Here is a 27,708-nt window from a genome sequence, read left to right on the forward strand (position 1 = left end):
ATGACATACAAAACATGTGTTAGTTGACTGTTTATGTTCCCAATAAGACTTCTAGTCAACAGTAGGCTATTAGTAGTTAATTGGGGGGAGGGGAGTCAAAAGTTATACATGGATTTATTTTATTTTATTTATTTATTTATTTGAGAGAGTGTGAGAGTGAGAGAACACAAGAGGGGCAGCAGCAGAGAGAGGGGGAGAAGCAGGTTCCCTGCTCAGTGGGGCTTGATCCCAGGACCCTGGGATCACCGGAGCCAACAGGAGATGCTTCACCGACTGAGCCACCCAGGGGCCCCCATACATGGATTTCTGACTACACAGGGAAGGGGCTTGGTGCCCCATAACCCCTCACTGTTCAGGGTCAGCTATTTACACATGAGAAGAACTAAGAGAACACTCCAACAGAAGAGTACTGAAAACGGATTCACAATGATAAATAATAAGCATATTAGTAAGCCATAAAACAGTACAAAATAAAAAACAAAACAGAACAAAACAAACAGCAGTATGGCATAAACAAAAGAGAAAGAGATCAATGGGTGAGAAAACAAAGCCCAGAAATTGATATATGTATATATGCTTATGCTACATGGAAAGGAAAGTATTTAAAATTACTGGGGGAAAATGCATTATTCACTCAATAGTGTTGGGACTAACCTAAAAAAAAAAAAAAAAAAAAAAGAACCAAACAAAAAAAGAATGTTTTCAGCTTGACTACAATTTAAGATGAAAAATTATAAAAATGCTGAAAGCAGATACAAACAAACATTTATATAATATGGGGGAAGAAAAAAATCTCACACAACTTGGTATCAAAGGCAGAACTAATAAAACATTCACAGAATAGATTGCACAAAAATAAACTGTGGCATATAAATAAATAAAATGCTATAAATTATTTGACACAAAATATAAAGAATTAAAATCCTTTATAAATACCTTCTCCAAATAAACAGCAAAAATCACCAACAGAAAAATAAGCAATTCACAAAATAAATACGTAACAATAACACAAGAAAAATACATCCATTTTAACTAGTAATCCAAAAACTTAAAAATTAAACAGTGAGCTATCTACCACAGTTTTGTCTAAATACCAAACACTCAATGTTGTCAATGTGCAGAAAAAGCAGTCCTCAAATTGCTGACAGTGTTAATTAGAAGGTTAATCTTTGGAATGTGGCGATATATACCGAAAAACTTAAAAATGGGTATAGCTTTCTAGTATTTTACCTCTGCCAAATTATAATTAAAATTTTAATCATTAAAAATGAAAATATCCCAGGCGCACCTGGCTGGCTCAGTTGGTGGACTGTGCAATTCTTGATCTTGGGGTTGTGAATTCGAGTCCCACCATTGAATAAAATATTTATTTTTTTTTAAAGATTTTATTTACTTGTCAGAGACAGAGAGAGCGAGCGAGCAAGTGACAGGCAGAGGGAGAAGCAGACTCCCCGCTGAGCTAGGAGCCCAATGTGGGGCTGGATCCCAGGATCCTGGGATCATGACCTGAGCTGAAGGCAGACGCTTAAGCAACAGAGCCACCCAGGCATCCCCAAACTAAAATCTTTAAAAAAAAAATTTAAACATCACAGTGATCTAACATATAAATTTAAATTTGAAAATAAAGTAACTAATATCAAAATAGTTAAATTATGACATGCTACAAAATGGAATACTGTACAGTTATTAAAAATAGGAAAAAAATAGTATGCAGAAAAAATGTTTTCACTACTTCAAATATTTTCTGAGTATCTATCAGTGACTCTGCTTTAGAACCTGGGAATAAAATAGTTCACAGGAAAGACAAGGCCCCTGCCTTCAAGAAACATATAATGCGGGACGCCTGGGTGGCTCAGTTGGTTGAGCAGCTGCCTTCGGCTCAGGTCATGATCCCAGCGTCCTGGGATCGAGTCCCACATCGGGCTCCTTGCTTGGCGGGGAGCCTGCTTCTCCCTCTGCCTCTGCCTGCCATTCTGTCTGCCTGTGCTCGCTCGCTCTCCTCTCTCTCTGACAAATAAATAAAATCTTAAAAAAAAAAAAAAAAAAAAAGAAACATATAATGCAAACAAATGATTAAGTAAGACAATTTTAAGTAGCGATTAATGTTATCAACATTATGAAATAATGTTATGAATATTTGCTAATGAACAAACAGTGTAATCATGTTATGGGTGGAGGAAAGTGTAACTGAAAAGGGATAAACTCGATGTACTGGAAAACAGAAACATTACCTACCTTAAAAGAGGAGTACCCACTTTTCATATTATACTGAGTGGAAACATCTCAGAGCGGTTAAAAACATAGACTCCAGATCAGAGTCCCTAGAATATTTCCTCCTTCTCACTCTAGTTTCCTCATCTATAAATCAGGAATAACTATAGTATCTATCTCACAGAACTGTTTTAAGGACGATTACACACAATAAGTGTTCGTATAGTAACTGTTTTTTGAAGACTTATTATTAGTGGTACCTATCATTTCTATGAAATCATAATAAACTTCTTACTATAAATGAAGTAAATCTTTTGGTCAACAAGAGAAAGGGGATGAGGCCGAGGCAATGACGAGAAATGTGACCGGGAGCCACAGGAGGAATATTTGGCTGGGAGGGGAAAGAAAACCTCTAGGAGGAGGTAACATCTACACAAACTTGAATCCTAAGAGGTCAGTTATACAAAGATGGAGGGAAGGAACAGCGAAGTTTCTAAGGTGAGAATATATAACTGAAAAATATTTACAATAGATTAAGTGAAAAATGCAGATTAAAAATATCAAGTAAAATATTATCACAATTTGCTTAACACATTTTACTTATACATATAAATAAAATATAAATGCTAAGATTTATAAGCCATGCTTTAAAATTACTTCTTCACACTGTTTTTCACTGGTTTTGGTCTTGGTGTGAAGAACTATTTTACAATGATAACTTTTACTGGTCTAGCATGTTATTTAGTAACAAAGCCAGGACAGTTACTTAATCCCTCAGATATGCCTGTGAGCTTTGCTGGGGTCTAATGTGATCATCTGTACCCGTCCTGTTACCTCTTGTGGCAAGATCTGTAACTGCCTTAAACCCACATATCAAAACCGAGGCACAACACAAGAATCCCGTCATTGTACACAAGCGTGACCCGCATCCTTACAAACTGAGTGCCATGGGTTTCCTTACCTCGGTCCATTACTGTCTTTTCTTCTGGTTGAACAGTTGCCTTGCTCAGCCTTAGCTCGCTGATCTGGGAACTCATGCGCGTTCCTCTCTATGACTTCTCCGGCGTCCAGGGCTCTGTGGAGTCGGTAGTTGACCATTTTCAGAACAACGAAAACAGCGGCTATCACAGGACAGTAAACTGCTACGATAATCATGGAAGAAGGAAGAGCCTTGGAGAGAAAGAAAATAAAGATAAGCATTAAAAAATATTTTATATTTTATTCAATTAGAGGAATCTGTAACTAAAATGATACACACACACATTCACATGCAAAAGGGCAATGATGTTACTAGCACTAAGTTATAAAAGTGTAAGACAGCACTTACTGTAAGACAGAAAGACAGCCCAAGATAGTAGCCACAAGCTACACGCAGCGATTGAGCATCAGAGAGATGGTTAGTGTGAACTGAGATGTGCTCTAAGAATAACACTGGATTTTGGAGAAACAGTATGCAAAAAAAGAGTGTAAAATATCTCGATTTTATATTGATTACATGTCAAAATAATGTTTAGATTATACTGGATTAAGTAAAGAACACTACTAAACTTATTCTCATCTGTTTCTTTTTATTTATTTTTAATGTGGCTACTAGGAAATTTTAAATTACATATGTGGCTTGCACGAGTTACGTTTCCACTGGAGAGCACAGTATAAAGTCCATGCCTAAAGCTTATGATATAACTGGAGAGTCAGGTACCACATTACATAATACATGAGTAAGACAGGATTGTGGTCCAAATATATATAAGCCCCATTTATATGCTCTCTGGAACTCTCTTCCAGAGAGTTTATATCTTCAGGATATAAACATTCTTTGGGTTCTAGAAAGTTGTTCTAGTTAAAACTGTTAGAAGAAGAACCTTTGAATTATGACTGAAAATGCAGATAAGACATGGGAGATATGCAAAATCCAATTATGTCTTCTTTTAAAATACTTGAAAACTGTAGCCTGACAAATTAAAAAAGAATACAGAACAAATCAAGCAAAAAGAAACAGATTAACTGAAAAAAACACAGAAGCTTCCTGGGCATGAGGATTGCAGACCCATCATACCTGAGGATCTACTGATGTGGACCTGGATCCAGGGGTGACAGGCACAGCGACCACCCCATTTGGAAAGCATGGCCTCAGGGCCACCACTGGCAGAGATTATAAAACCAGACACTTTATGCCCATTTTCATAAGATACAAATCACCCCCAGTGTTTGTAGCTCCAAATTTCATAAGATTTAACCCCAGTCATCTGAGAACATGGCTCCAAATTTGCTTGGAAAGGTTACTTTGAATTGCTTGAGATGGTAAAACTAAAAAGGTCCTGGTGAACCAGGTAGGTTCAGAATACAAACAGGATAAAAGACTTTAAAAAAAAAAAAAGTTATTTGGTAGGGAGAGAGAAGGAAAGAAAGTGGGTTGGAATTGAGAGGGGAAAAACAAAAGTAAATAAAGCCCACAGTTTGCTACTTTTGAGTTGCATATGGGCATAATAGGTATAAATTTGGTATTTTTAAAACTTGGATTAAGGAAAACTTCATGTTAAAAAATTAAATCCGTGGGGGTGCCTGGGTGGCTCAGTGGGTTGATCCTCTGCCTTTGGCTCGGGTCATGATCTCAGGGTCCTGGGATCGAGCCCCGCATCAGGCTCTCTGCTCAGCGGGGAGCCTGCTTCCCCATTCTCTCTGCCTAGTTGTGATCTCTCTCTCTGTCAAATAAATAAAAATATTTTAAAAATTAATTAATTAATTAAACCTATGAATTCAATTTAAATGTCACTGAATGACTGACTTAGGTTTATGACTTTAAAATCCAAACTGTATTTAAAATTTTAGAAAAATCCATAAATATCAGGTTTAGAGAAGTTTAGTACTTGGGAAGATTTATTAGATAATCTAAGTATTTAAAAATGAATACTAAATTTATAAGTATAATTTAAAGAGATCCTAAGTGTAATTTAAAGGGATCTTAAGCTAAATTAAAAAAAAAAAAAAACCAAACCTCTAAAACAGAATTGTTAAGAATGTATTCAATATGAGTTTGAAACTGTTTTAACTTGTAACTTTAAAATAAATCTAATTTTTTTGTTTAAAAAAAAAAGCATCCTGAATAAGAAAACACATACACACACATTGACAAAAATTCCAAAGTAAACACACAAACACATACAGACACATATACTGCTTAGAGTATTTACAAAAGTTCTGCATGATGCCAGTTTCTATACAACATGTTCATGTAAGAATTAGAATTCTTGGCAATCATTTAGTTCAACACCTTCATTTTCATTAGACAGAAAATTGAGACTTGCTAACTTTGAATGACTTAGCCAAGATTACCCATCTTTTGTTCTTGTTTTTAAAGATTTTATTTATTTATTTGATAGACATAGATCACAAGTAGGCAGAGAGGTAGGCAGAGAGAGGGAAGAGGAAGCAGGCTCTCCGCCAAGCAGAGGGCCCGATGCGGGGCTTGATCCCAGGACCCTGGGATCATGACCTGAGCAGAAGGCAGAGGCTTTAACCCACTGAGCCACCCAGGCACCCCAATATTACCCATCTTAATGACAAAATTAACCAATATTTCTCATGCCTAAGTCACTGCATGTTTGACTACACACCGATTACAATTCCATTCTCAAATGTAAATTGTCAATGAAAAATAAGTCAGAGTTCCATCATTATTCACCATAGTCCCTATTAAGATAAAAATCACTGATTATATTAATTAAGCAGATAGAAAGAAAACAACCTCACCATTATACTCAGAGTGGTAGACAAATTCCACGGAAATGTTAATGGCCCCTCCAAATGTGAAAAGAGAAAGAGACTACTTAATATTTGAATGGTCTATCATATCTGCATGTAGAGAGCCAAAGATTATGAATGCCTAAAACAGATCGAAATAAATTCTCTCTCCCTACTATTCTATTGCTACCAGTAGTAGATTATTGAATGCCAGAAAACATACTAAATGTACAGGATCTATATAGTAAGTACAGAATTTCTTCTCTTAAAATACTGAACAGTGAAAAGACTGAAAACTAAATAAAAATTCAAGTGTCTATTTCATACCAGAAACCGCTATCAGATGATGAACACTTGTATTTTCTACTCAAACTACAGAGGTTATCCATTTATTTTATACCCTGTGGTTTAAATGCAGAAGCCCTATCAATGGTTACTCTGGAGGTCTCTAGGTGACAGAGGACAGCTGTGCTCTAAGTTTCACTCTTCCCAGGAGGGATAAAATGCATAGACACACACTGGGCTGTTGTGTGATTTTATTCAAGTTTGTTCTCTACTTACATTACTTCACTACATAGCACAGCTGAAAATATTAGTATGATCATAAATGTATCACAAAACTTCCCTGTAACTACCTTACTAATACACAAGAAAATTTCAAATGGTATCTGCCTTTACAAAATTTCTGTGGTTCCTCTAAAATCAAAACCAAACAACTAAAGACTAGTTAGGACACCTATCCCTCAGTTTTATGATTACATACCAAAAGTGCAAACCAAGTAGTATTTACTATTTGCTTTCATATTTTATTAAATTAGGTATATTGATACTGTGTTTTCAAAGAAAGATTTTCAAAGACATTCATAATTTTATTTATCAACAAGCATCATCTCATTGGAAAACAGGTTCTTTTTCTAGGGGGAAAAAAACAACTTTATGAGATAAAATTGCTTATTTTTCTGTTAAAAATACAATTTCTGTATCCCATTCCACAATCCAATTCTAAATTAAAGTATCTATTTTGAGATTTTTTTGGCAGGTACCTTTTTATATATATATTTTATATATCTTCTAAATATTTTAAGTGTGTCTTTTTTAAGTAGGCTCCACACCCAACATGGGGCTTGAACTTACCACCGTGCGATCAAGAGTCATATGCTCTATTAACCAAGCCAACCAGATGGCCCTGGCAGGTACTTACTGACTATGTTCCATAACAAACAACACTTTAAAAAGTACTAATTTCCAGAGGTCATGTTTCATCCTAGTTATAATATTTTACCACAGATGTTATCTTCAAGTTAATGCTGATGACCAAGCACATTAACTGCTCTCTGATAATAAAAGCTGATCTATTTTATCTTCACTTCAAGGTCTATCTACAGGTACAAATTGCTTACATGGGAAGGCTGATTTTACTCCTTCCCTAGGATACCACAAACAGTGGATGGCAACAAACGAAGATGGGGTAGCAGGTGGTATAATACTGATGTTGGACAAACAAGGCCCTCCCTGAATATCCAGAAAGGTCACAGCACTGGCAAGCTCACGATAAAGACCGGCAGTCATCACAGACTTCAAGGGCTCTTCTACATCTTCAATATCTATGCATCTTATATATCCTATGTATCAAAAAATATATCATGTGTATCAAAAATGACTAACCTCTTAATTCGGGGATCTGCTTATTTATGTAGCCACACTCAAGTATTCATCCCAGTTCAGTCAGAAATCAGTGGTCTATAATTTAAAGGTTATCACAACGGCAAACTATCACCCACAACTGAGGTCAAGACTGTGAAAAAAAATTTAACATATCTCCTAAAATAGCTATTATAATGAAAAACACCTTATATGTTTATTTTCTTTTTTCCACTGTTGAAACTACCTTATTATTTAAGGCAACATTTACCAAACTTTTGGCATCACAGCCTTAATGGGTATTCAAGCAAACATGTGAACTCTACATGTATTTTACATGAGATTCAACACATCTTAATTTCTTAAACTGACAGATGGATTAGAGACTTTAACCTAAGGAGCAAAACTTTCAAAATTTTAGAAGAAATATAGAAGAATATCTTTATGACCTTTAGGATATTTCTTTTTTTTTTTTTTTTTTTTTTAAAGACCCTCTGGCCTCTTTTTTTTTTTTTTTTTAATTTATTTGACAGAGAGAGATCACAAGCAGACGGAGAGGCAGGCAGAGAGAGAGGGAAGCAGGCTTCTTGCTGAGCAGAGAGCCCGATGTGGGACTCGATCCCAGGACCCTGAGATCATGACCTGAGCCGAAGGCAGCGGCTTAACCCACTGAGCCACCCAGGCGCCCAACCTTTAGGATATTTCTTAAGCACGATTCTCAAACCACACACTGTAAAGGAATGATAAATTAAAATTAAGAACTTCTGTTCAAGAGACAATATAAGCTGAGTGAAAAGACAAGCTACAAACTAGAAGACCCATTAAAACATGTATTATATAGATATATGTATGTATATATTCATATACATATATACGTATAGATGCAATACATAAAGAATAAATATGTATAAATAATTTTTAAAATCAGTAACAAAGAGGCAAACAAACCAATGAAAACAAAGGACAATAAAAGGGCTTGACACAGAAAAACAGATATAAATAGCCAATAAAACAACATGTGAAAACATGTTTGACTTCATCAGTAAAAAAATAAAATAGAATCTAAAGCCATAGTGTAGGGGCACCTGGCTCAGTCAATAGAGAATGTGACTCTTGATCTCAGGGTTGTGAGTTCAAGTCCCATGTTCAGAGTAGAGCCTACTTGAAAAAAAGTAAAAGAAAACCACAATATATCATTTAATACCCATCCATATTAAAAAAAAAAAAACACTAAATATGGAGAACTAGAATTCTTATTAAGTACTAGTAGAAATACAAATTGATAGTTATATCACCCATGATCTAGCGATTCCTATCATTAAGTATAAAATTGATAAAAACTCTTGTACATGCAACACTATAATAAGACTTTCATACAAAAAATGGAGAAAAAACTTAATTGAAAATGGAAAGGAAAATAGAAAACTGCAGACTAGTTGCCAGTAGAGTATGACAGTGAAAACTGCAGCCAAATACAGCCACATTAACTATACAAACACAGTATGTATTATATTCCAAATATAAACTTATGCTTTACTGTATTTTCTTGATTTTTTTTTGTAATGAGTATGTATTTCTTTTATAATTAGAAGAGCTAAAATTTTAATAGTGACAAATGGGTTTTCATATTAGCTTTCATCTTTCACAGAGACATGATCTATATTCATCTCAATAATGGATGACTTAGCAATAGATCAAGTTCCAATCAAGGCAGTTTCTCACCCTTACTCCTTATTTGCAAAAAGTTAAAAAATATCTCAGTTCTCAATTATACATCCCTAAGGACAGCAGCAAGTATTAATGGCTGTTAGATAGCTCTAGATATTCAGATCAAATATAGACACCAAAACAGTGGTAAGCCTCCTTACTGCTATACTGTGTTAGATATCTTTTTAAAAAAGATTTTATTTTTATTTATTTATTTGACAGAGACAGACAGCACAAGTAGGCAGAGCAGCAGGCAGACAGAGAGGGGGAAGCAGGCTCCCCGCCAAGTAGAGAGCCCGCACTGGGGCTCGATCCCAGGACCCCAAGATCATGACCTAAGCCGAAGGCAGAGGCCCAACCCACTGAGCCACCCAGGCGCCCCCTGTTAGATACTTTTATTAAGATCATCTCTCTTAAACATTGGATAGATAGAAATGCCAATCAAAACTACAATGAAATAATACCACACACCATTAGGATGGCTACTATCAAGGGAGGGAGGGAGGAAAGATGAGAAAATAACAAGTGTTGGCAAGGAGAAAGAGAAACTGGAATCTTTGTGCCCTGTTGACAGGAACGTAAAATTCATAGACAGCCTCTATGAAAACAGTATGGTGGCCCCACAAAATTAAGAATTACCATGTTTGATCCAGCAATCCTACTTCTGAGTACTTACCCAGAAGAACTAAAAGCAAGATCTCAAAGAGGTATTTGTACATCCTTGTTCACAGCAACAATATGCACAAGAGCCAACAGATGGAAGCAATGCAAACGTCCATCAGCAGGTAATAAACAAAATGCGGTCTCTACATATCATGGAATACTATTCAGCCTTTAAAAGGAAGGAAATCCTGTCATATGCTACAACACAGATGAACCTTGAGGCCATCTGCCAGGTGAAATAACTCAATCCCAACAAAACAAAATACTGGATGTTTCCATTTATGTGAGGTATCTAAAGTAGTCAGATTCACAGAAATAGAGAGCAGAATGGTGGTTACCAGAAGCTGCTAAGAGGAAGAAATAGTGAGTTGTTAACAGGTATAACTTTGTTTCATAGTATGAAAAAGTTCTCAAAATCCAATGCACAATAATGTGAATATACTTAACATTACCGAATAATGCACTTTAAAAATGTGTTTAAATGGTAAATTTTATCTTACATGCACAGTTTAGTCCCTTAAATTCTGAGAGTTTATCCATAAGATTTAAAAAAAAAAAAAAAAACTGTGATAGGGCCAAGCTATTAAACATGCCAAATACATTTCTGATACGACTCTTTGAGAAAGACACTGGGAATCACAAAAATAATCATACTAGATTTATCACAATCATGAAATAAATGTCTTACATTTTATTCCAAACATCAAGTAATTCTCCCCTATGGTTAGCAGACTGCATGGCAGAAAAACAATCTTCTATACAATGCTCATTTTATGTGCAGAAGCAATATAAAGACATATGCTCACTATGCTTTGCGTTAGATTCATAATTTTCCCTATTTTGAACACCGGTTCATCAAAATCTAGAAGCATTCACTTAATAAATAAGTATTTCCTTAATAAATTTGTAACTATTCTCAAACAGAACTGATTTCAAAGCATATTTTCCAGTTCCTATTACAATCCAGTTCCTATTACTATCTAATACTTAGGAACAACTAACATCTTATACTTAAATATCAACTGACAGCTAATACTCAGTGAGTGATTACCATGTACCAGGCACATTTCTAAGTGCTTTATGTATATTAACTCATTTAACCCTCATGATCACTTCACAAAGTCAGCACTGTGATTCTTCTATTCTTACAGATTGGGAAACCGAGGCACAAGGCGATAAGTAACTTGCCCAAGGTCTCAGAATGAGGCATTAAGGAGCAATTTTAACTCCAGACTCCTTGTTCTTCTTAATCATGATGCCCACCCGCCTCCAAATCAAAAGTTGGCGAACTTTTTCTGTTTAAAGCCAAACAAAAAATATTTCATGCTTTACAGGTGATATGATCTGTTGAAACTAAACTCTACTGTTAGCAGTGTGAAAGGTTCCCTACACAATACACACACTATATGAACACACGAGCAAGGTGTTTTCCCATAAACTATTTATGGACACTGAAATTTGAATTTCCTATAAATTTCAATTATAGCATGAAATACTGCTCTTCTTTTGCTACTAAAATAGGTTAAAAAAAAAAAAAGGGTGGGGGGTACCTGCATGGTGCAGTCAGTTAAGAGACCAACTCTTGGTTTCAGCTCAGGTCTGACCTCAGGGCTCATGACCTGAGGCACACGTCAGGCTCCATGCTCAGCACAGAGTCTGCTTGGGACTCTCTCTCCCTCTGCCCCTCCCAACATAATGCTCTCTCCCGCTCTCTTTAATATAAATAAAAGAAATCTGAAACCAAAAAAACAAAAACAGGGGACACACCTCTGCTTACTCACCCTGATGGAAAATCACTTTTGGCTTATTCACAAAAAGAAATATAAATGGATGAGCTAATTCCTACCATGTGCAGAACAGTTCCCTATCTATACCACCTTTCCTTTCTGGCAAACAGAGAGAATGCTGAGGGGAAAGGAAGAAGGATGGGCTTAATAGAAAATGAGAGTCAACTAGGGGTAAGGAAAGAGGTTAGATCAGAAAGGAAATGAATTAAGCCTTACAGTTTTCGTATATAGGCTGTCCCCAAAGAACTTTAAAAAGGCTTTCGTATCACAATCATGGCTCCAGGAATTCAGGCCTCTTCCCATAGTCTCTTTTGCGGGTAAGATAAAGCGTTCTAGGTAAATATTTCATTTCAGAAGACAGGGTTGTAGAGGGAAAGGGAAAAGTACTCCCCGTGCTGAGATTCATGCATACTTTCCCATAGAATAAAAACCAAAATACAGAAATATAATTTTCTATAAATCCAACTATACAGTAAGTCAAATTGATTTCAGAGGGCCAACTGTGAACCTGTAACAAACTCTGAATACATCTTCCCCAAAGGCAACTAACTAATTTACAAGTGAACCATTAGAACTTGAGCCTACCCATATTTCTGCAGAAGTTTGAATTTTATCCATATAATATTTTAATATAAATAGAATCATAAAAATACTAGATGCTATATATTAGATCTGTTTAATTTGCATTTACATTTATGTCACTCCATAGTATATATTTGTATTTACATTTTTAGTTACATTTGAATGCTCTTCTTAGGGAAGTAACATTTAAAATTATGTATTACCCAGATAAAAAGGGATAAAAAAAATAATATAGTATATATAACTCATCATCAACATATATGTACTAGGAGCTAGAGATGGGCAGCTTAAAATATGAACGAGAAGATGGCGTGGATATGAAAAGCAAGGAGGAAAAAAAAAACCCTAACAAATAAAAGTAAGGATACATACTGATGGACTAAAATAATCATATACACTTTATAGAAATTTTCCCACCTTTTACCTTTTCCAGTAAAAAAATTTATGAATATAATTATAATAAACATATTCAGATATACTATGTCAAAATATATATTCCCAAATACAATTAGCCAAGAATGTAAATGAAATAGATGGAACTAGTGAGTCACAAAAATTCTTTTTAAAACTAAGCCATCCTCTCCTCTGTGTTGAAATGGCTTTCTAGTGAGATTAAGATACCTATTCTGAAGCCAACAAGTAGGAGCCAACCTGATTTAGAATAAAAAATAACTAATACATTTGGAAATTTTAACTAGTTATTAAACTGTCAGACCAGCAAATAAAAACAGAAAGGTAGAGATATTTATGCATTTAAATTTAAGACTCATACAAGTTTATCTTTCAACATTACATCTAGAAACTGAACTCCATTCTTCACCAAAAAATTCCCCAAATGAAGTCTAAATTATCTAAGAACGTAACTTGAGAAGCACCAATGTTTTGATTTACAAATGCTTTTCTAAGTAAACCTAATCATGCTAGAAAGAGAATGGGGGCGGGGATTCCTGGGTGACTCAGTCATTAAGCATCTACCTTTGGCTCTGGTCATGATCCTGTGATCCTGGAGAGGAAGGTCCTGGGATGAGCCCTGTATCAGGCTCCCTGCTCAGCAGGGAGCCTGCTTCTCCCTCTCCCACTCCCCCTGCTTGTGTTCCCTCTCTAGCTGTCTCTCTCTCTGTCAAATAAATAAGTAAAATCTTAAAAAAAAAAAAAAAAAAGGACAGAAAAAGAATAGGGTATCCTATGGTAAGAACTATCTTGATTCATATTTCTTTTCATAAATTAGTAACCTGACACTGTGATATAAATCATTCTTTTATTAATCAATCGAAATAAATCATTAATTTGATAAAAATAATTCAGTAAATTGATAAAAATAATTCATTTTAGTAAATACGAGGACCAGAAGCTGTCTCACAAAATTCAACTTTAAATAGCTTGACCTACTTCTTTATTCCGTTTGTTTCCGATATACTCTACTGAAACAATTTTTCCAGGATTCATAGTAAATGAAAATAAGAATTCATTAACAAGGTCTGTCAACATGACTTTGCAATTTTGAAAAATAGAAGCTACGTTATTACCTCACAAAATGTCAGCTGAGGATATATCCAATAGGATTATCTTCAGACCAATACATATAAAATAATGGATTCCTGGGGCACTCAGGTGGCTCAGTTAAGCGTCCAACTCTTCATCTCGGCTCGGGTCATATCTAAGGGTCGTGAGATCAAGACCTGCATGGGCTCCACATTGGGCATGAAGCCTGCTTAAGAGTCTCTCTTTCTTTCCCTCTGCCCCTTCTCCCCCCACCCACGCCCAAGCTCACACTCTTACAAAAAAAAGTAAATCAGTAAGATGTATAAATTAAATGCATACTCTTAAGACTCTTAACAGAACCTACATATCATTCTGGCCTGAGCTCACTGAATTTGCTGAAACAGAAAGATGGTATTGCATGCTATATAATCAATCCATCCCTATCTTTAAATGTTAGGGGTGTATGGGTGGGTCAGTCAGTTAAGCAACAGACTCTTGATTTCGGCTCAGGTCATGATCTCAGGGTCAAGACTGAGCACCCCCACCCCACATTCACCAGGTGGGCTCCACACTGGATATGGAGCCTGCTTAAGATTCTCTCTCCCCCTCTCCCTTTGCCCTCTGCCCCTCCTCCCCCTACTCATGTGCGCATGCTTTCTCTCTCTTAAAAAAAAAAAAAAAAGAAAATGCTAAAATCAGGCAAGGTATGATACACACTAGATTTAAGATGAGGTAAACATGCTTAACAGAAAAAATGAATTAAGGAGTGAATATAGCATATTTAACACCACCATTTACTCATTTTCCATAGAGGCAACTCTGACACACTTAACTCAGTGCATATGAGCTTTATTCATTGATTGAACATATATTTACTAAATGCCTATTAAGTCCCAGATACTCTTTGAAAGAGTAATACTGCCCTGCACGTGGGTGGCTCAATTGGTTGAGCGTCTGCCTTTGGCTCAGGTGGTCCTGGGATTGAGCCGCTGACTGAGCTCTCTGCTCAGCAGGGAGCCTGCCTCTCCCTCTCCCTCTGCTTGGGCTCTCTCTCTCCCTCTTGCTCTGTCAAATAAATGAATAAAATCTTTTTTTTTAAATGGTAATATTGCAATAAACAAGATCCTTACTCTTCCTGAGCTTTTTAGAAGAATGACTAATTTAGTGTTCTACTCAGCACCAGGAACTTTAAGCGATTATCTAACAACAATGCTTTGAATGAAGTACTAGTATTACCTCTATTTTACAGATAAGAAAGCTTGAGGCTATGAAGTTATTTGCCCACAGCTGGTAACTGGTAAACATAGTCTAACTCCAGTGGTTAAGAATCTGAGTTTTGTGAGAATTTAAGTTTTATTTAGTAATCTCTACATCCAACATGGGGCCTGAACTCCCAACCCCAAGATCAAGAGTTGCAGTCTCTTCTGAATGAGCCAGTCAGGGGCCCCTAGAATCTGAGTTTATAACACCACAATAGGCAGTCTTCCCTCCAAGGCAACATTCCACAACTTGTTTCTTTGTTTTTGTTTTTGGTTTTTTTTTTTTTCATTATCACCTTAAGGAGCCTTTTCTGTCATTTTTTCCTCAATCACTCCTGTGAAACAACTGAAATTTTATATATATTTCTGCCCCTGGTTCCTGGCACAGACCTCCTAAAACCCTTGGAATTCCTAAGTGAGAAGAGCCCTAGAAGCATCTTTTGTTCTAATACTGGTCTTTGACTTGGGTTCCTGACATGTAAGTTCCTTGGAATCTTCTGGGTGATAGCAATGTCTTTGTTCTAATGAAGCAGATGTTGGTGGATTCCTTGATGGGGGCTTCTCACCAGAAAGACCACGCCATGATTAGAAGTTTGGGATTTCAGGAATGTCTGGGTGGCTCAGTGGGTTAATCCACTGCCTTTGGCTCAGGTCATGATCCTAGGGTCCTGGGATCGAGTCCTGCATTGGGCTCCTTGCTTGGTGGGGAGCCTGCTTCTCTCTTTGCCTCTGCCTGCTTCTGCGTACTCTCCCTCTCTCTCTCTCCGACAAATAAATAAATAAAATCTTAAAAAAAAAAAAAGAAGTTTGGGATTTCAGAGAAAGAGAGGGGCTGGAAATGGAGTTAATAATTGATGATGCCCTACATGATGAAGCCTTCACAAAATCCCAGTAGTATGGGGTTTGGAGAGCTTCCAGGTTGGTGAACAAGTGGAGGTGCTGGAGAACAGTGCACCCAGAAAGGACCTGAAAGCTCTGTACCCCTCCCACACACCCTGCCCTACGATCCTTTCTAGCTGGATGTTCATCTGTCTGCTTTAACACATTCTTCCGTAATAAACTGGTAAACAATAAGTAAACTTTTCCTGAGTACCATGAGCCAGTCTAGCAAATTAAAAGAATCTGAGAATGGGGTCGCAGGAACTCCGATTTATAGGCAATAGGTCAGAAGCATAGGTGACAACCTGGCCTTGTCACTGGCATCTGAGCTGGGGGGAAGCAAAGAGTCTTGTGGGACTGAGTCCTTCAACTGCTGGATCTGATGTGCTCTCCAGGCAGGGTGAGAATTAAACTCAATTAAACTAAAAATTAAATTGTAGGACACTCAAATGGTTACTCAGAATTGCTTGGTATGGGAACAACCCCCACACATCAGAAATGTTTTATGTGTGGTCGTAGCGTAAAGAGTAAAAGAGAAACACATGGAAGCATAGGTTTCCGAAACACTCCCCCTCATGAAATTTTATCACCAGATACACTAAGGCTCTATGTGCCGCGCGTGCATGGGTACTTCATACATAAAAAAATTCCTTCACCACCACCACCACCCACCCTCCCCCAACAAATAATCTCCACCCCCTTAAGGGCAACACCATATCCACTGAGAAAGTATGCGTTACAGCAAGTTTCTTATCCTCGGCAATGCTGGCATTTGAGGCCAGTAATTCTACCTTAGGGGCGCATCTCCAGCCTCCCCCACCGAGAAACCAAGTGGTAACTGTAGCCAAGTTTGGTTAAAATCTCCCAGCCCTAAAAACAGGCAGGTAAGTAGCAGCAATTGTTTCTCTTGCTGCCCTTTACACAGTCTCAAGAACTACAGATCCTGATTTTTTCCACAAAAAAAAATTGGAATGGACGGGCTATAGTAGCCCACAGAGGCTGTCTCTCCGCAGCTGGTGTGAAGGGGCACATGCAATAGCAGGAAATAGTATTTTATACAAACATAGCAGTGAAAGAACCCCACAGTAGACCAGTAAGTGAAAGGACATTAAATTTTAATAAAATCCATTTATAATACATGCCACAGAAGAAGTCTAAGTAATCCCTCCCTCCAAAATGATGAGCGAGACAAATTATCTCACTTTAAGTATAGATGAGAACCATAACAAAATCCCTGGGAGAACATTGTGTTTTATAATGGGCTTCCATTGTATTCACACAATATGCTGGTCAAGAGGAGCCAAGATTAAGGATATAATTAGATAGTGACGGGAAGGGCAGCTCTGAGAGTTCCAGATTCAGAATATATCTCAAAAAAAGATCAGGGACACTAAATTCATCTTGAATATCACAGGTTGGCTTCACCAGGAGATTAATCGGAAAAGCATCTTGTGTGTCTGTGTGGAGGAGCATGGTGAAGAGTGATGTGCTGGTGGTCTGGAGGTCAAAGGGGAAAGGCGGCAAGGAGAGGCGAATGCCCCTGAGCCAGGTTCCTCAACTGTAAAACGGGATAACAGCATCTTCATTTCACATGGCTATGGAGATGATTAAAGGAGAAAATGTGAAAGTGGGTGATGCATGGGCATGTAATAATGGCACAATAACCATATTTTAAATCACGTTTAAGCAATGTAGTGGCAAAAAAACAAACAAACAAACAAAGACAAGCAAACAGAAAGACCTCCAAATAGAAATGGCTCAGAGGAACCAAGATGTGCTACAAAAAAGATGAGCTAAGTAAAACATGTGAGTCCTCAGAATACCCAGAGGTAAATATTTGTCTGATAGCACACAACCAAAGTCATTAAAAAATAGAGACATGTTTCTATAACATGGTAAAGAAAAAGGGATCTATACTTCAAATAAAATTATACTTAATAGAAAACACTAGCATCCCCATTAAAGTAGGGAACCAGGTAATGCTGTCCACATTTTCAACATTACTTAATACAGATATAGAAAGTACTATGCAGGGCAATTACACAATACAAAAAAGTATAAATATTGGAAAGAACTTCAAATTATTTTTCACAAACAGAATTGTATATTTGAAAGTCCTTTTAAAATAAGCAGAAATTATTAGAAAAAATAAGCTAATTTCATAAAGTATCTGGTTACAAAATCAATAAATTAAAATCAATTGTTTTAGATGGGATCCTAAAACAGGAAAAGGACGTAAGAAATCTGAATATGGACTTTTCAGTTAATAATGATATATCAAATATTGGTTCATTGGTTGTGATAAATGTACCATAGTAATCCAAGATGTAAATCTATAGGAAAAAATGAGTGCAGGATATATGGGATCTCTTGTACCACCTTTGCAACTTTTCTGTAAGTCTACAACTATTCTAAAAAAAGTTATTTTGGGGGTGCCTGGGTAGCTCAGCCAGTTAAGCGTCTGACTTCAGCTCAGGTTGTGATCCCAGAATCTTGGGATCCAGTCCCGCATCCAGCTCCCTGCTCAGTAGGGAGCCTACTTCTCCCCTCTCCCTCTGCCACTCTCCCTGCTAGTGCCTTCTTGCTCTGTCTCTCTTTCTCAAATAAATAAATAAAACCTTAAAAAAGATAAAATGTTATTTAAAAAAAATCAATAGTTTTCTCATACATAAGCAATTACCAGTTAAAAACAGTAAAATAAATGGTTCTGTTTATACTACGTTGGAAATTAAAATCTAAGAATAATAATACTAAGGGAAAATGTATAAGGTTAACGGAAAAAAAACTTAAAGAGAAAATTCTCTTTAGGGACCTAAAGGAAAGGAAGATATCACCTTAACTCAGTATTATAAAGACATCAAATTTCACTCCTTGACGTAATCTACAAATTCACTGCCTTCCAATCACAAATTCCATTGCATCCCTGGAAAACTTAACAAAACAGATAAACATGGAACAACAGCAAAAAAAAAAAAAAAAAAAGGCAAAACTAAACAAAAAATGTAGTAAGACTAAAAACACTATGAAAGAAAAATATATACGTATATAAAATAAGGGTTACCAAAAGTACATAGCATTCACCTAAGAGCCGATAAAACAGAAACCAAATACACCAGTGGAAACTTAAATTATGAAAAAGATGGCATTTAAACTACTAAGAAAAATATGAGATGGTTTAATAAATTAGGTTGACTGGGACAACTACTTACAGCAAAATAAATTCCGAATGGGCTAGACTATTATTAGATGTTTTACAAATTATTAAAATTATTAGATGTTTACAATTATATTACAAAGGACTAATTGCCTTAATATGTAACAGCGCTCAGATATCAGTAAGAAACAAGCTAAGAGAAAATGGATAAAGCACGTGAACTCTTCACAGAGAAATGAAAAAAACTCTTAAGCTTATGAAGAGCTGCTCAAACCCACTCAAAGTAAGAGATATGCAAATCAAACCACTCTAAGATACTATTTCTTACCTATGAAAACAGCAAAACTATGTCAGGCTGTAGCACGTGTGAGCACAAACCTACCCTCATGTATTGCCTCCAAGCATGCTAGGTGAGGAATACAACACCTCTGAAGACAATTTCGCAGTATCTTTCAAAATTACAAAAGCATTTATTCTCTGAACAAGCAATCTCATTTCTAGGAATTTATCTTAATACTATACCCGGACAAATGAGATGACATTTACACAAATTATTTACCCCAGAATGGTTTGTGTTAGCAGGAGTTGGCAAACAAATTGTCTGTATATCTATAAAACCTATATTTATAATATAGAAAATAAACAATATATACTAATATATATGTTATGTATGTATTATATATAACATACATAAAAATATATACATATATATGATATATAAATTAAATATATATGTATATATAATATATCCACACAATGGAATTCTATACAACTATTTAAAAAAAACTGAACGCAACGAACAAAAATCCAGGACCAGCTAGCTTCACTTGTGAATTCTACCAAACATTTAAAGAATACCAATCCTTCTCAAACACTTCCAAGAAAGAGAAAAGGAAGGAACAGCTCCAAACTCATTTTATGAGGCCAGCAATACCCTGATACCCAAACCAGACAAGGACACCACAAGAAAATTACAGACCTATATCCCAGATGAACATAGATGCAAAAATCCTCAAGAAAATATTAACCAAATTCAAAAATACATTAAAAGAATTCTACAACATGACCAAGTGAGATTTATTCCACTTGATGCAAGAATGGTTTCACATCTGCAAATCAGGGGCGCCTGGGTGGCTCAGTTAAGCATCTGCCTTCGGCTCAGGTCATGATTCCAGAGTCCTGGGATAGAGCTCCCCATTGGGCTCTCTGCTCAGCAGGGAGCCTGTTTCTCCTTATCCCTCTGCCTGTTGTTCCCCCTGCTTGCACTTTCTCTCTCTGTCAAATGAATAAATATTTTAAAATAAAATCTGCAAATCAATGTGGTAGGCCACATTAACAAAATAAAGGATAAAATCATGCTCAACAGATGCAGAAAAAGCATCTGACAAAATTTAACATCCATTTATAAAATTCTCAAAAAAAGCAGATACAGAAGGAACATACCTCAACATAAAGGTCTTATATAACAAGCCCACAGTTAATACTACACTTAACAGTGAAAAGCTGAAAGCTTCTCCTCTAAGATCAGGAACAAGACAAGCATTCCCCTCCTTACTACTTTTATTCAATATAGTATTAGAAGTCCAAGCCAGAGCAACTGGTAAGAAAAAGAAATAAAAGGCATCCAAATTGGAAAAGAAGAAATAAAACTCACTATTTGCAGATGGCATATTATATTTAGAAAACCTCAAAGGTTGTTAAACAAAAATACCAAAAAAACTGTTAGAAGAAATCAATGAATTCAATAAAGTTGAGGATTTAAAATCAATGTACAAAAACGTGTTCCTTTTTTTTAAAGATTTATTTTTTGAGGTGGGGGAGGGAGCGCACAGAGGGGCACAGGGAGAGAATCTTCAAGCAGACTCCCTGTTGAACACGAGCCCAACAGCGAGCTCAACCCCATGACCCGATATTATTAACTGAGCTGAAACCAAGAGTCAGCCACTCAACCAACTCAGCCACTCAGGCACCCTTGTAATGTTTCCATACACTAATAACAAGTTTTCAGAGAAATTAAGAAAACAAGCCCATTTACAACTGTATCAAAAAGAATAAAATACTATGAGTAAATTTAACCAAGGAGGTAAAAGACCTGTACACTGAAAACTATTAGACACGATGAAACTGAAGGCAAATCACAAATAAATGGACAGTCTATGCTCACGGGTTGAAATAATTAATATTGCAAAAATATCCAGGGACACCATGGTGGTGCAGTCGGTTAAGCATCTCACTCTTGGTTTCAGCTTGGGTCGTGATCTCAGGGTCATGAGACTGAACCCCGAGTTGGGAGACTCTCTCTCCCTCTCCCTTTGCCCCCCCCATAAATCTTTTTTTAAAAATTGCTAACATGTCCATGCTACCCAAAGCAATTAGACCAAAGCAATCCCTATCAAAATTCCAACATCATTTTTCACAGAAATAGAAGAAACAATCCTAAAATTTGTATGGGACCATAAAAGACTCAAAGGAGGCAAAGCAATCTGGAAAAAGAACAAAGCTGGAGGCATCACACTCCCTGATTTCATTACAAAGCTGAAATAATTAAAACAGCATGGTATTGGCACAAAAACACACATAGATCATAGAACAGAATAAAGAGCCCAGAAATACACCCACACATGTATGGTCAATTGATTTACAACAATGGAGAAAGGACAGTCTCTTCAATAAATGGTTTTGAGAAAACTGGACAATCAGATGCAAAAGAATGAAACTGGACCACTGCCTTACACCCTACAAAGTAACTCAAAATGGATTAAAGACTTAGAAACCTAAGACCTGAAACCATAAAACTCCTAGAAGAAAACATAGAAGAAAGCTCCTTGACCTTAGTCCTGGCAAGGTTTTTGGAGGGGTTGACACCTTAAGCAAAAGTGGCGAAAGCAAAAATAAAAAAGTAGAACTACATCAAACTAAAAAGGTCTTCACAGCAAAGGAAACCCTCAACAAAATAAAAAGGCAACCTGCTGAATGGAGAAAATACTTACAAATCCTATATATGATAAAAGGCTAATATTCAAAACACAGAGAGAACTCCTATAACTCACAGCAAAACATCAACCAGACTTAAAAAATGGGTGGAGGACCTGAATAGACATGTTTCCAGAGACATAAAGATGGCCAACAGGTATATGAAAAGGTGTTCAGCATCACTACCAGGGAAAGGCAAATCAAATCCACATGAGGTATCATATATATATATATATATATATATATACACATACACACACACACACACACACACACACACATATATGATTGAATGTTACTGAGCCATAAAAGAGAAGGAAATATTGCTATATGCCACAACATGGATTGACCTTGAAGGCACTATGCTAAGTGAATTAAGTCAAACAGAGAGGGGGAAAAACTAAAACAACTGAGCTCATCAATACAGAGAACAGGCTGGTAATTACCAGAGGTGGGGGTGGGGTGATAGACAAAATGGGTGAAGGAGGTCAAAAGGTAAAAATTTCCAGTTACAAAATAAATAAGTCGTGGGGATATACTCTAAAGTTAATAATATTGCATTGCATTATTTGGAAGTTGCTAAGAGAAAAAAGGTTTCATCACGAAAAAGTTATAATGCTGCATGGTGACATATTATACTTATTGCGATCATTTCACAGTATCTACACATATTGAATTATGTTGTATACCTGAAACTGACATAATGCTACACATCAAGTATATCTCCAAAAAAAAACCCCAAAACCACTGAAGAAGCCCTTTTGGTACTGATGCACATATGTTTAAGATATATTAAGCACGGCGGAACAGTATATAGAATGCTGTAGGTGGGGGAATTTGAGTCTGTAGGTTGTGGTGAGCTTCACAGTGGTTTCTTATGGGAGATGGTGCAGGCGGAGAACTGGGAAGACGGTGGGCTGGTATAAAAGGGCAACTTTCTACCACCTTTAGAGTAGTATGTGTGGTTTTAATCTAACCATGCAAATTTATTCCCAAATTTAAAAAATTAGATGAAAACAGGGATTCCTTTTTTACAAACTTTTAATACAGAAGGGCCTCATAAGCATGAAGAAAACTAGTAAATGTGGCTACTAAAAAATGTTAAGTTTATATGTTCAAAAAACCCAATCATAAAGTTAAAAGACAAAGTAGGGAGAAAGTGTAATACATGACAAAGAGCTAATACTTATAGGGCTCTCAAAAATCACTTAGCACAACAACATGACTTTCAAAAAAAGATAAAGGATACAGGAAGCAATTTAAAAAACATAAATGTCTGGGGCACCTGAGTGGCTCAGTGGGTTAAGCCTCTGCCTTCGGCTCAAGTCATGATCTCAGGGTCCGGGGATAGAGTCCTGTATCGGGCTCTCTGCTCAGCAGGGAGCCTGCTTCCCCTCTCTGCCTGCCTCTCTGCCTACTTGTGATCTCTCTCTCTGTCAAATAAATAAAATCTTTAAAATATATATATATATATATAAATGTCTAGTAGGCATATGAAAAGACGAACTTATTATTAAAGAAACAAATTAAAACAAGATGCCATTTCACACTATCACACTGCAAAAAATGTGTAATAACCAAAGTTGATGAGAACAAAGGGAAATAGGTTCTTTCACACTGGTAAAAATATAAATTGGTATAGCTTTTTTTGAGGTGTAATTTGGCAACATCTGGATGAATTTAAATATGTGTATTCTTTGACCTAGCCATTTCTTTTCTAGAAACTTAATGCTGTACACTCCCACAAGCAAGAGTTTATATACACAAATGTGCACCACAGCACTGTTTGTTCTTACTGTGGTCTTTTGCTTTGGATGATACTTTTATTATGGACTGTATATATGCATACAGTTTCTAGAGATAGTATTATTTTCATGATAATACCTAATGGTGGTTTTTTTAATCTGGAAAGTGAAATGCTCAAGAAACATACCATACCAGGTAAAAAGCACCATGTAAGCACGCTATTATCAGTACAAGTACTGATACTGATAATGCACGCTACAGCCTGAATTAGTTATGCAGTAATTCACTCACTGCTGGAAAGTGCAGATGACCTAAACCAACAACCTAACCAGGAAACAATAAGGTATTTTCAGACGTTCACAAAAAAAGAGTAAGACCTCCCAGGCTAGTAACTGTTAACTTGAGGTGTCTATCAGAGTACCGTATAGGCATTTTCTGTTGGTACATTTAGGGGTTGCTGTTTTTCAAAATACACATATCCAGAATCTCCTCTCTGGTACTGATTTATCGGAATGAAGCAAAATAGAACCTCGGGCAAGTTAATTCACAAGGATTAGATAGTGGGTTTGGGTTCTTTTTTTAAGAAAGTTAACAACACGGGCGCGTGGGTGCCTCAGTGGGTTAAGCCTCTGCCTTCCGCTCAGGTCATGACCTCAGGGTCCAGGGAAAGAGCCCCGCATGCGTATGCGGTTCTCTGCTCAGCAGGCAGCCTGCTTCCTCCTCTCTACCTGCCTCCCTGCCTACTTGTGATCTCTCTCTGTCAAAAAAAAAAAAAAAAAAGGAAAGAAAGTTAACAACAGCTCTGTCCCATGTATCACCTATGAATAACCCTGTGTCCCATGCTATATGCCAGCAATTCTCAAGTAGAGCATCATGACAGACACTAGTAAGGAACATAAACTCAACAACGTGCTTTACAAATAAAAGGCAGACTCAGGGTTATCTCTACAACAGCCTCACTCTAGCCTGTGCTGTGATACACGTTTTGCTGCAGGAGAAGAAAAGAGATGAATAGTGAGTGACTCAGAGTGAGCAGAGGAGTGAAGGGCATAGTTTGAAACCATCCCATGGAGAATTCTAATTCTCCTCAACCTATTATAAGCAAAAAACTATAAAGTTATAATTAGCTGAAAGCCACATGCCAATGCCTAAAATAGTGGGAAGAGCTATGTGGTGCATTCTGTGATATTACAATTATTTTGACTTTCCTTATTTTATGTACCAATACAGTTTCAATAAGAAAGCCAAAATAGACACATAATGAAAGCTTGAGTAACAGTGACCTGCATAATATGAAATAGGAACAAAAATGATGCCAGTAAAATCTGTCAGTACATATGTAAGATTACCAAAACAAAGGAAAAGCAACAATGAAAGGGAAATTTGAAATAGAACACTAATCACGTTGAATATCATGCTAAAATATGTAAGTTCTAGAAACCATAACTTTGGACAATAAAATAAATGTTAAGTTTTCAGGAACGACAGAAAATAGAGAGGAAAAAATGACATCACAATTAGACAAATCCGTAATGTAGAACATTCTATAGGATAATTAGCCTTCAGGTGCCTGGGTGACTCAGTGGGTTAGGTATCTGCCTTCCGTTCAGGTTGTGATCCCAGGGGTCCTGGGATCAAGCCCCTCATCAGTCTCCCTGCTCAGCAGGGAATCTCCTTCCCCCTCTGCCCTACCCCTCATTTGTGCTCTCTCTCTCTCTCTCTCTCTCAAGAAAATAAAATCTTAAAAAAAAAAAGATAATTAGCCTTGAGTTTTTAAAAAGTCAGCTGAATAGGGAAGAAATGATTAACACTAACTAGATCCCTGGTTTGGAAAAACTAGCTATAAATGACATTTTCAGGATAACTGGGGAAGTCTGAATATAAACTAGATGTTAGGTATAAGAGAACTATTAATTATCTTCAATATGGTAGAAGTGTTAGGAATATAAAGATGAAACCTGAAGCATTTAGTGGTAAAGAGTCATGATGTATCAGATGCATACATATATAAGAGTGTGTATACAGATATATGTACAGATATCCATCATACATCAGTATATGGTTGAAGCAAATATGACTTAAGATTTTTATTTATTTATTTGAGAGAAAGCATGCGTGTGCGCTAGCAGGGTGAGGACTGGAGGGGGAGAGGGACAAGTGGGCTCTGCGCTGACCACTGAGCAGAGAGCCTGCGGCGGAGCTCAGTCTCATGACTCCGAGATTGTTACCTGAGCCAAAATCAAGAGTCACCCTCTTAACCACGTGAGCCACCCGGGTGCCGCATAAATATGAGTTTTTAAAAGGTTCATAATTGCTGAATCTAAATAGAGATATGGATGAACATGTGTTATTCTTTCAACCTTCTTGTTCATATGATAATTCATATTAAGAAATTTTTTAAAAATTACTCAGCTTACTCTTCAATAGCACATACTGCATATTTTAATATTCCTGTGGCATAAAGGACTGAAAAAAAGATATTTTGATAATACAGTATAATTTTATTAGATCAAGTAAGTTTATTCTCTCTTTTTAAAAAAGTCTTTAAATTGAGGATTTTCTTACTAAAGTGCCCCAAAAGCCCTCTTTATTCCCTTGCAAAGTTCACTTGGTTTCTGTCTTAAGGGCCTGTGATGCTTGTGGAAATGATGTGCAATGCTTCATCTGTGGAATATGCTGTGGCATCAGTAAGATACTACAAATGGTAACTGGTATATTTGGGTTCTTTTTAACTATTTGTTTTTATATCTTTTCCTTTAACCATTCCAGATAACTTATTCAGATGCAGTAATATTATGGGCATAAATGCTATTGTGTGAAGTTTAAAAAATAATTCACTGAGGAAGACTCAGTATGTTGGATGTATTACAATAAAATTCTTCATAACAGAGCAAATCACCACACCTCAGAACATATTCTCTTTTAACAAACAATCTTTCCTCCAGAACAAAGATTCATTTCCCTGGTGGGAAGATATGGGAACTACTGCTCCAGCTCATATAACAAACCTTATAAAGGCCCTCCCGCAAGGCCTGCCACAGTGCCCAGCATACAATAAATGTTTTCAACATAGAATTATCCTTTGCATAAAGACTTTTAGGAAATACCTGCATCCTCCTTCCAATTCCTGAACACTGTATGACACATAGGGAATTAATCATATTCTACCCTGTAATATGGTTGTGTATTTGTTTCATGGCCTCTAATTTATAAATTAGGAAGAACAGCAGTATACAGGAAACTAAGACACTGCTGTCCATTTTGCATGAATGATGTCTAAAGCCACTGTCATCTTTAGGATTACGTCATTTCATGCAATTTTTTGTCTGTGAACTATCTCAACTTTAAAACAATGTAACACAGGTTAATGGTCAATGCATGATTCAAAAGTCATTCCGAATACACTGCTCTCGTGTCCATCTCAAGTGCACTGGTCCCAAACATAAAACCTTTCACTAATTTTTCTTATAATATACAATTTGATAAGTAGTTATAAATCATAAGATTCCTTAAAAAACAGAATCCCAACATGGTAAAGGAAAGCAGTAAGAAAACCATATTAACAATGAGGATACTAAATTCAATTTAGTATCCTGGACTGGATCCTAAAACAGAAAGGGGACATTAGTGGGAAAACTAGTGAAATCCACATAAAGTCTATAGTTTGTTAACAGTACAGTACCAGTGTTAATTTCTTTTTAGTAAATGCACCATAGTTATGTAAGATTTTAATATTAGAGAAAGCTGGGAAAAGGGTATACAAAAACTCTCTATACTATTTTTGTAACTTTTTTGTAATTCTAAAGTTATTTCAAAATTTAAAGTTTTAAAGATAACTTCAGTGGTTGAATCTGTTTAGTTTATGTCTAGACAACACTCAGGG

The 27,708-nt window shown here is 36.4% G+C and overlaps 1 protein-coding gene across 7 annotated transcripts in view; it reads right to left on the bottom strand.

Annotated features, from left to right (window-relative positions):
- PCNX1 (pecanex 1) overlaps nt 1-27,708 on the bottom strand; it is a 160,490-nt gene that overhangs the window by 121,021 nt on the left and 11,761 nt on the right. For all 7 annotated transcript variants that reach the window (XM_047735620.1, XM_047735619.1, XM_047735618.1 and 4 more), the window contains exon 2: nt 3,173-3,381. In XM_047735620.1, coding sequence (XP_047591576.1) covers nt 3,173-3,381 — 209 coding nt within the window. The remainder of the gene's footprint in view (nt 1-3,172; nt 3,382-27,708) is intronic.

The sequence above is a fragment of the Lutra lutra genome, chromosome 7 (assembly GCF_902655055.1).
Source record: "Lutra lutra chromosome 7, mLutLut1.2, whole genome shotgun sequence".
Taxonomy (NCBI): Eukaryota; Metazoa; Chordata; class Mammalia; order Carnivora; family Mustelidae; genus Lutra; species Lutra lutra.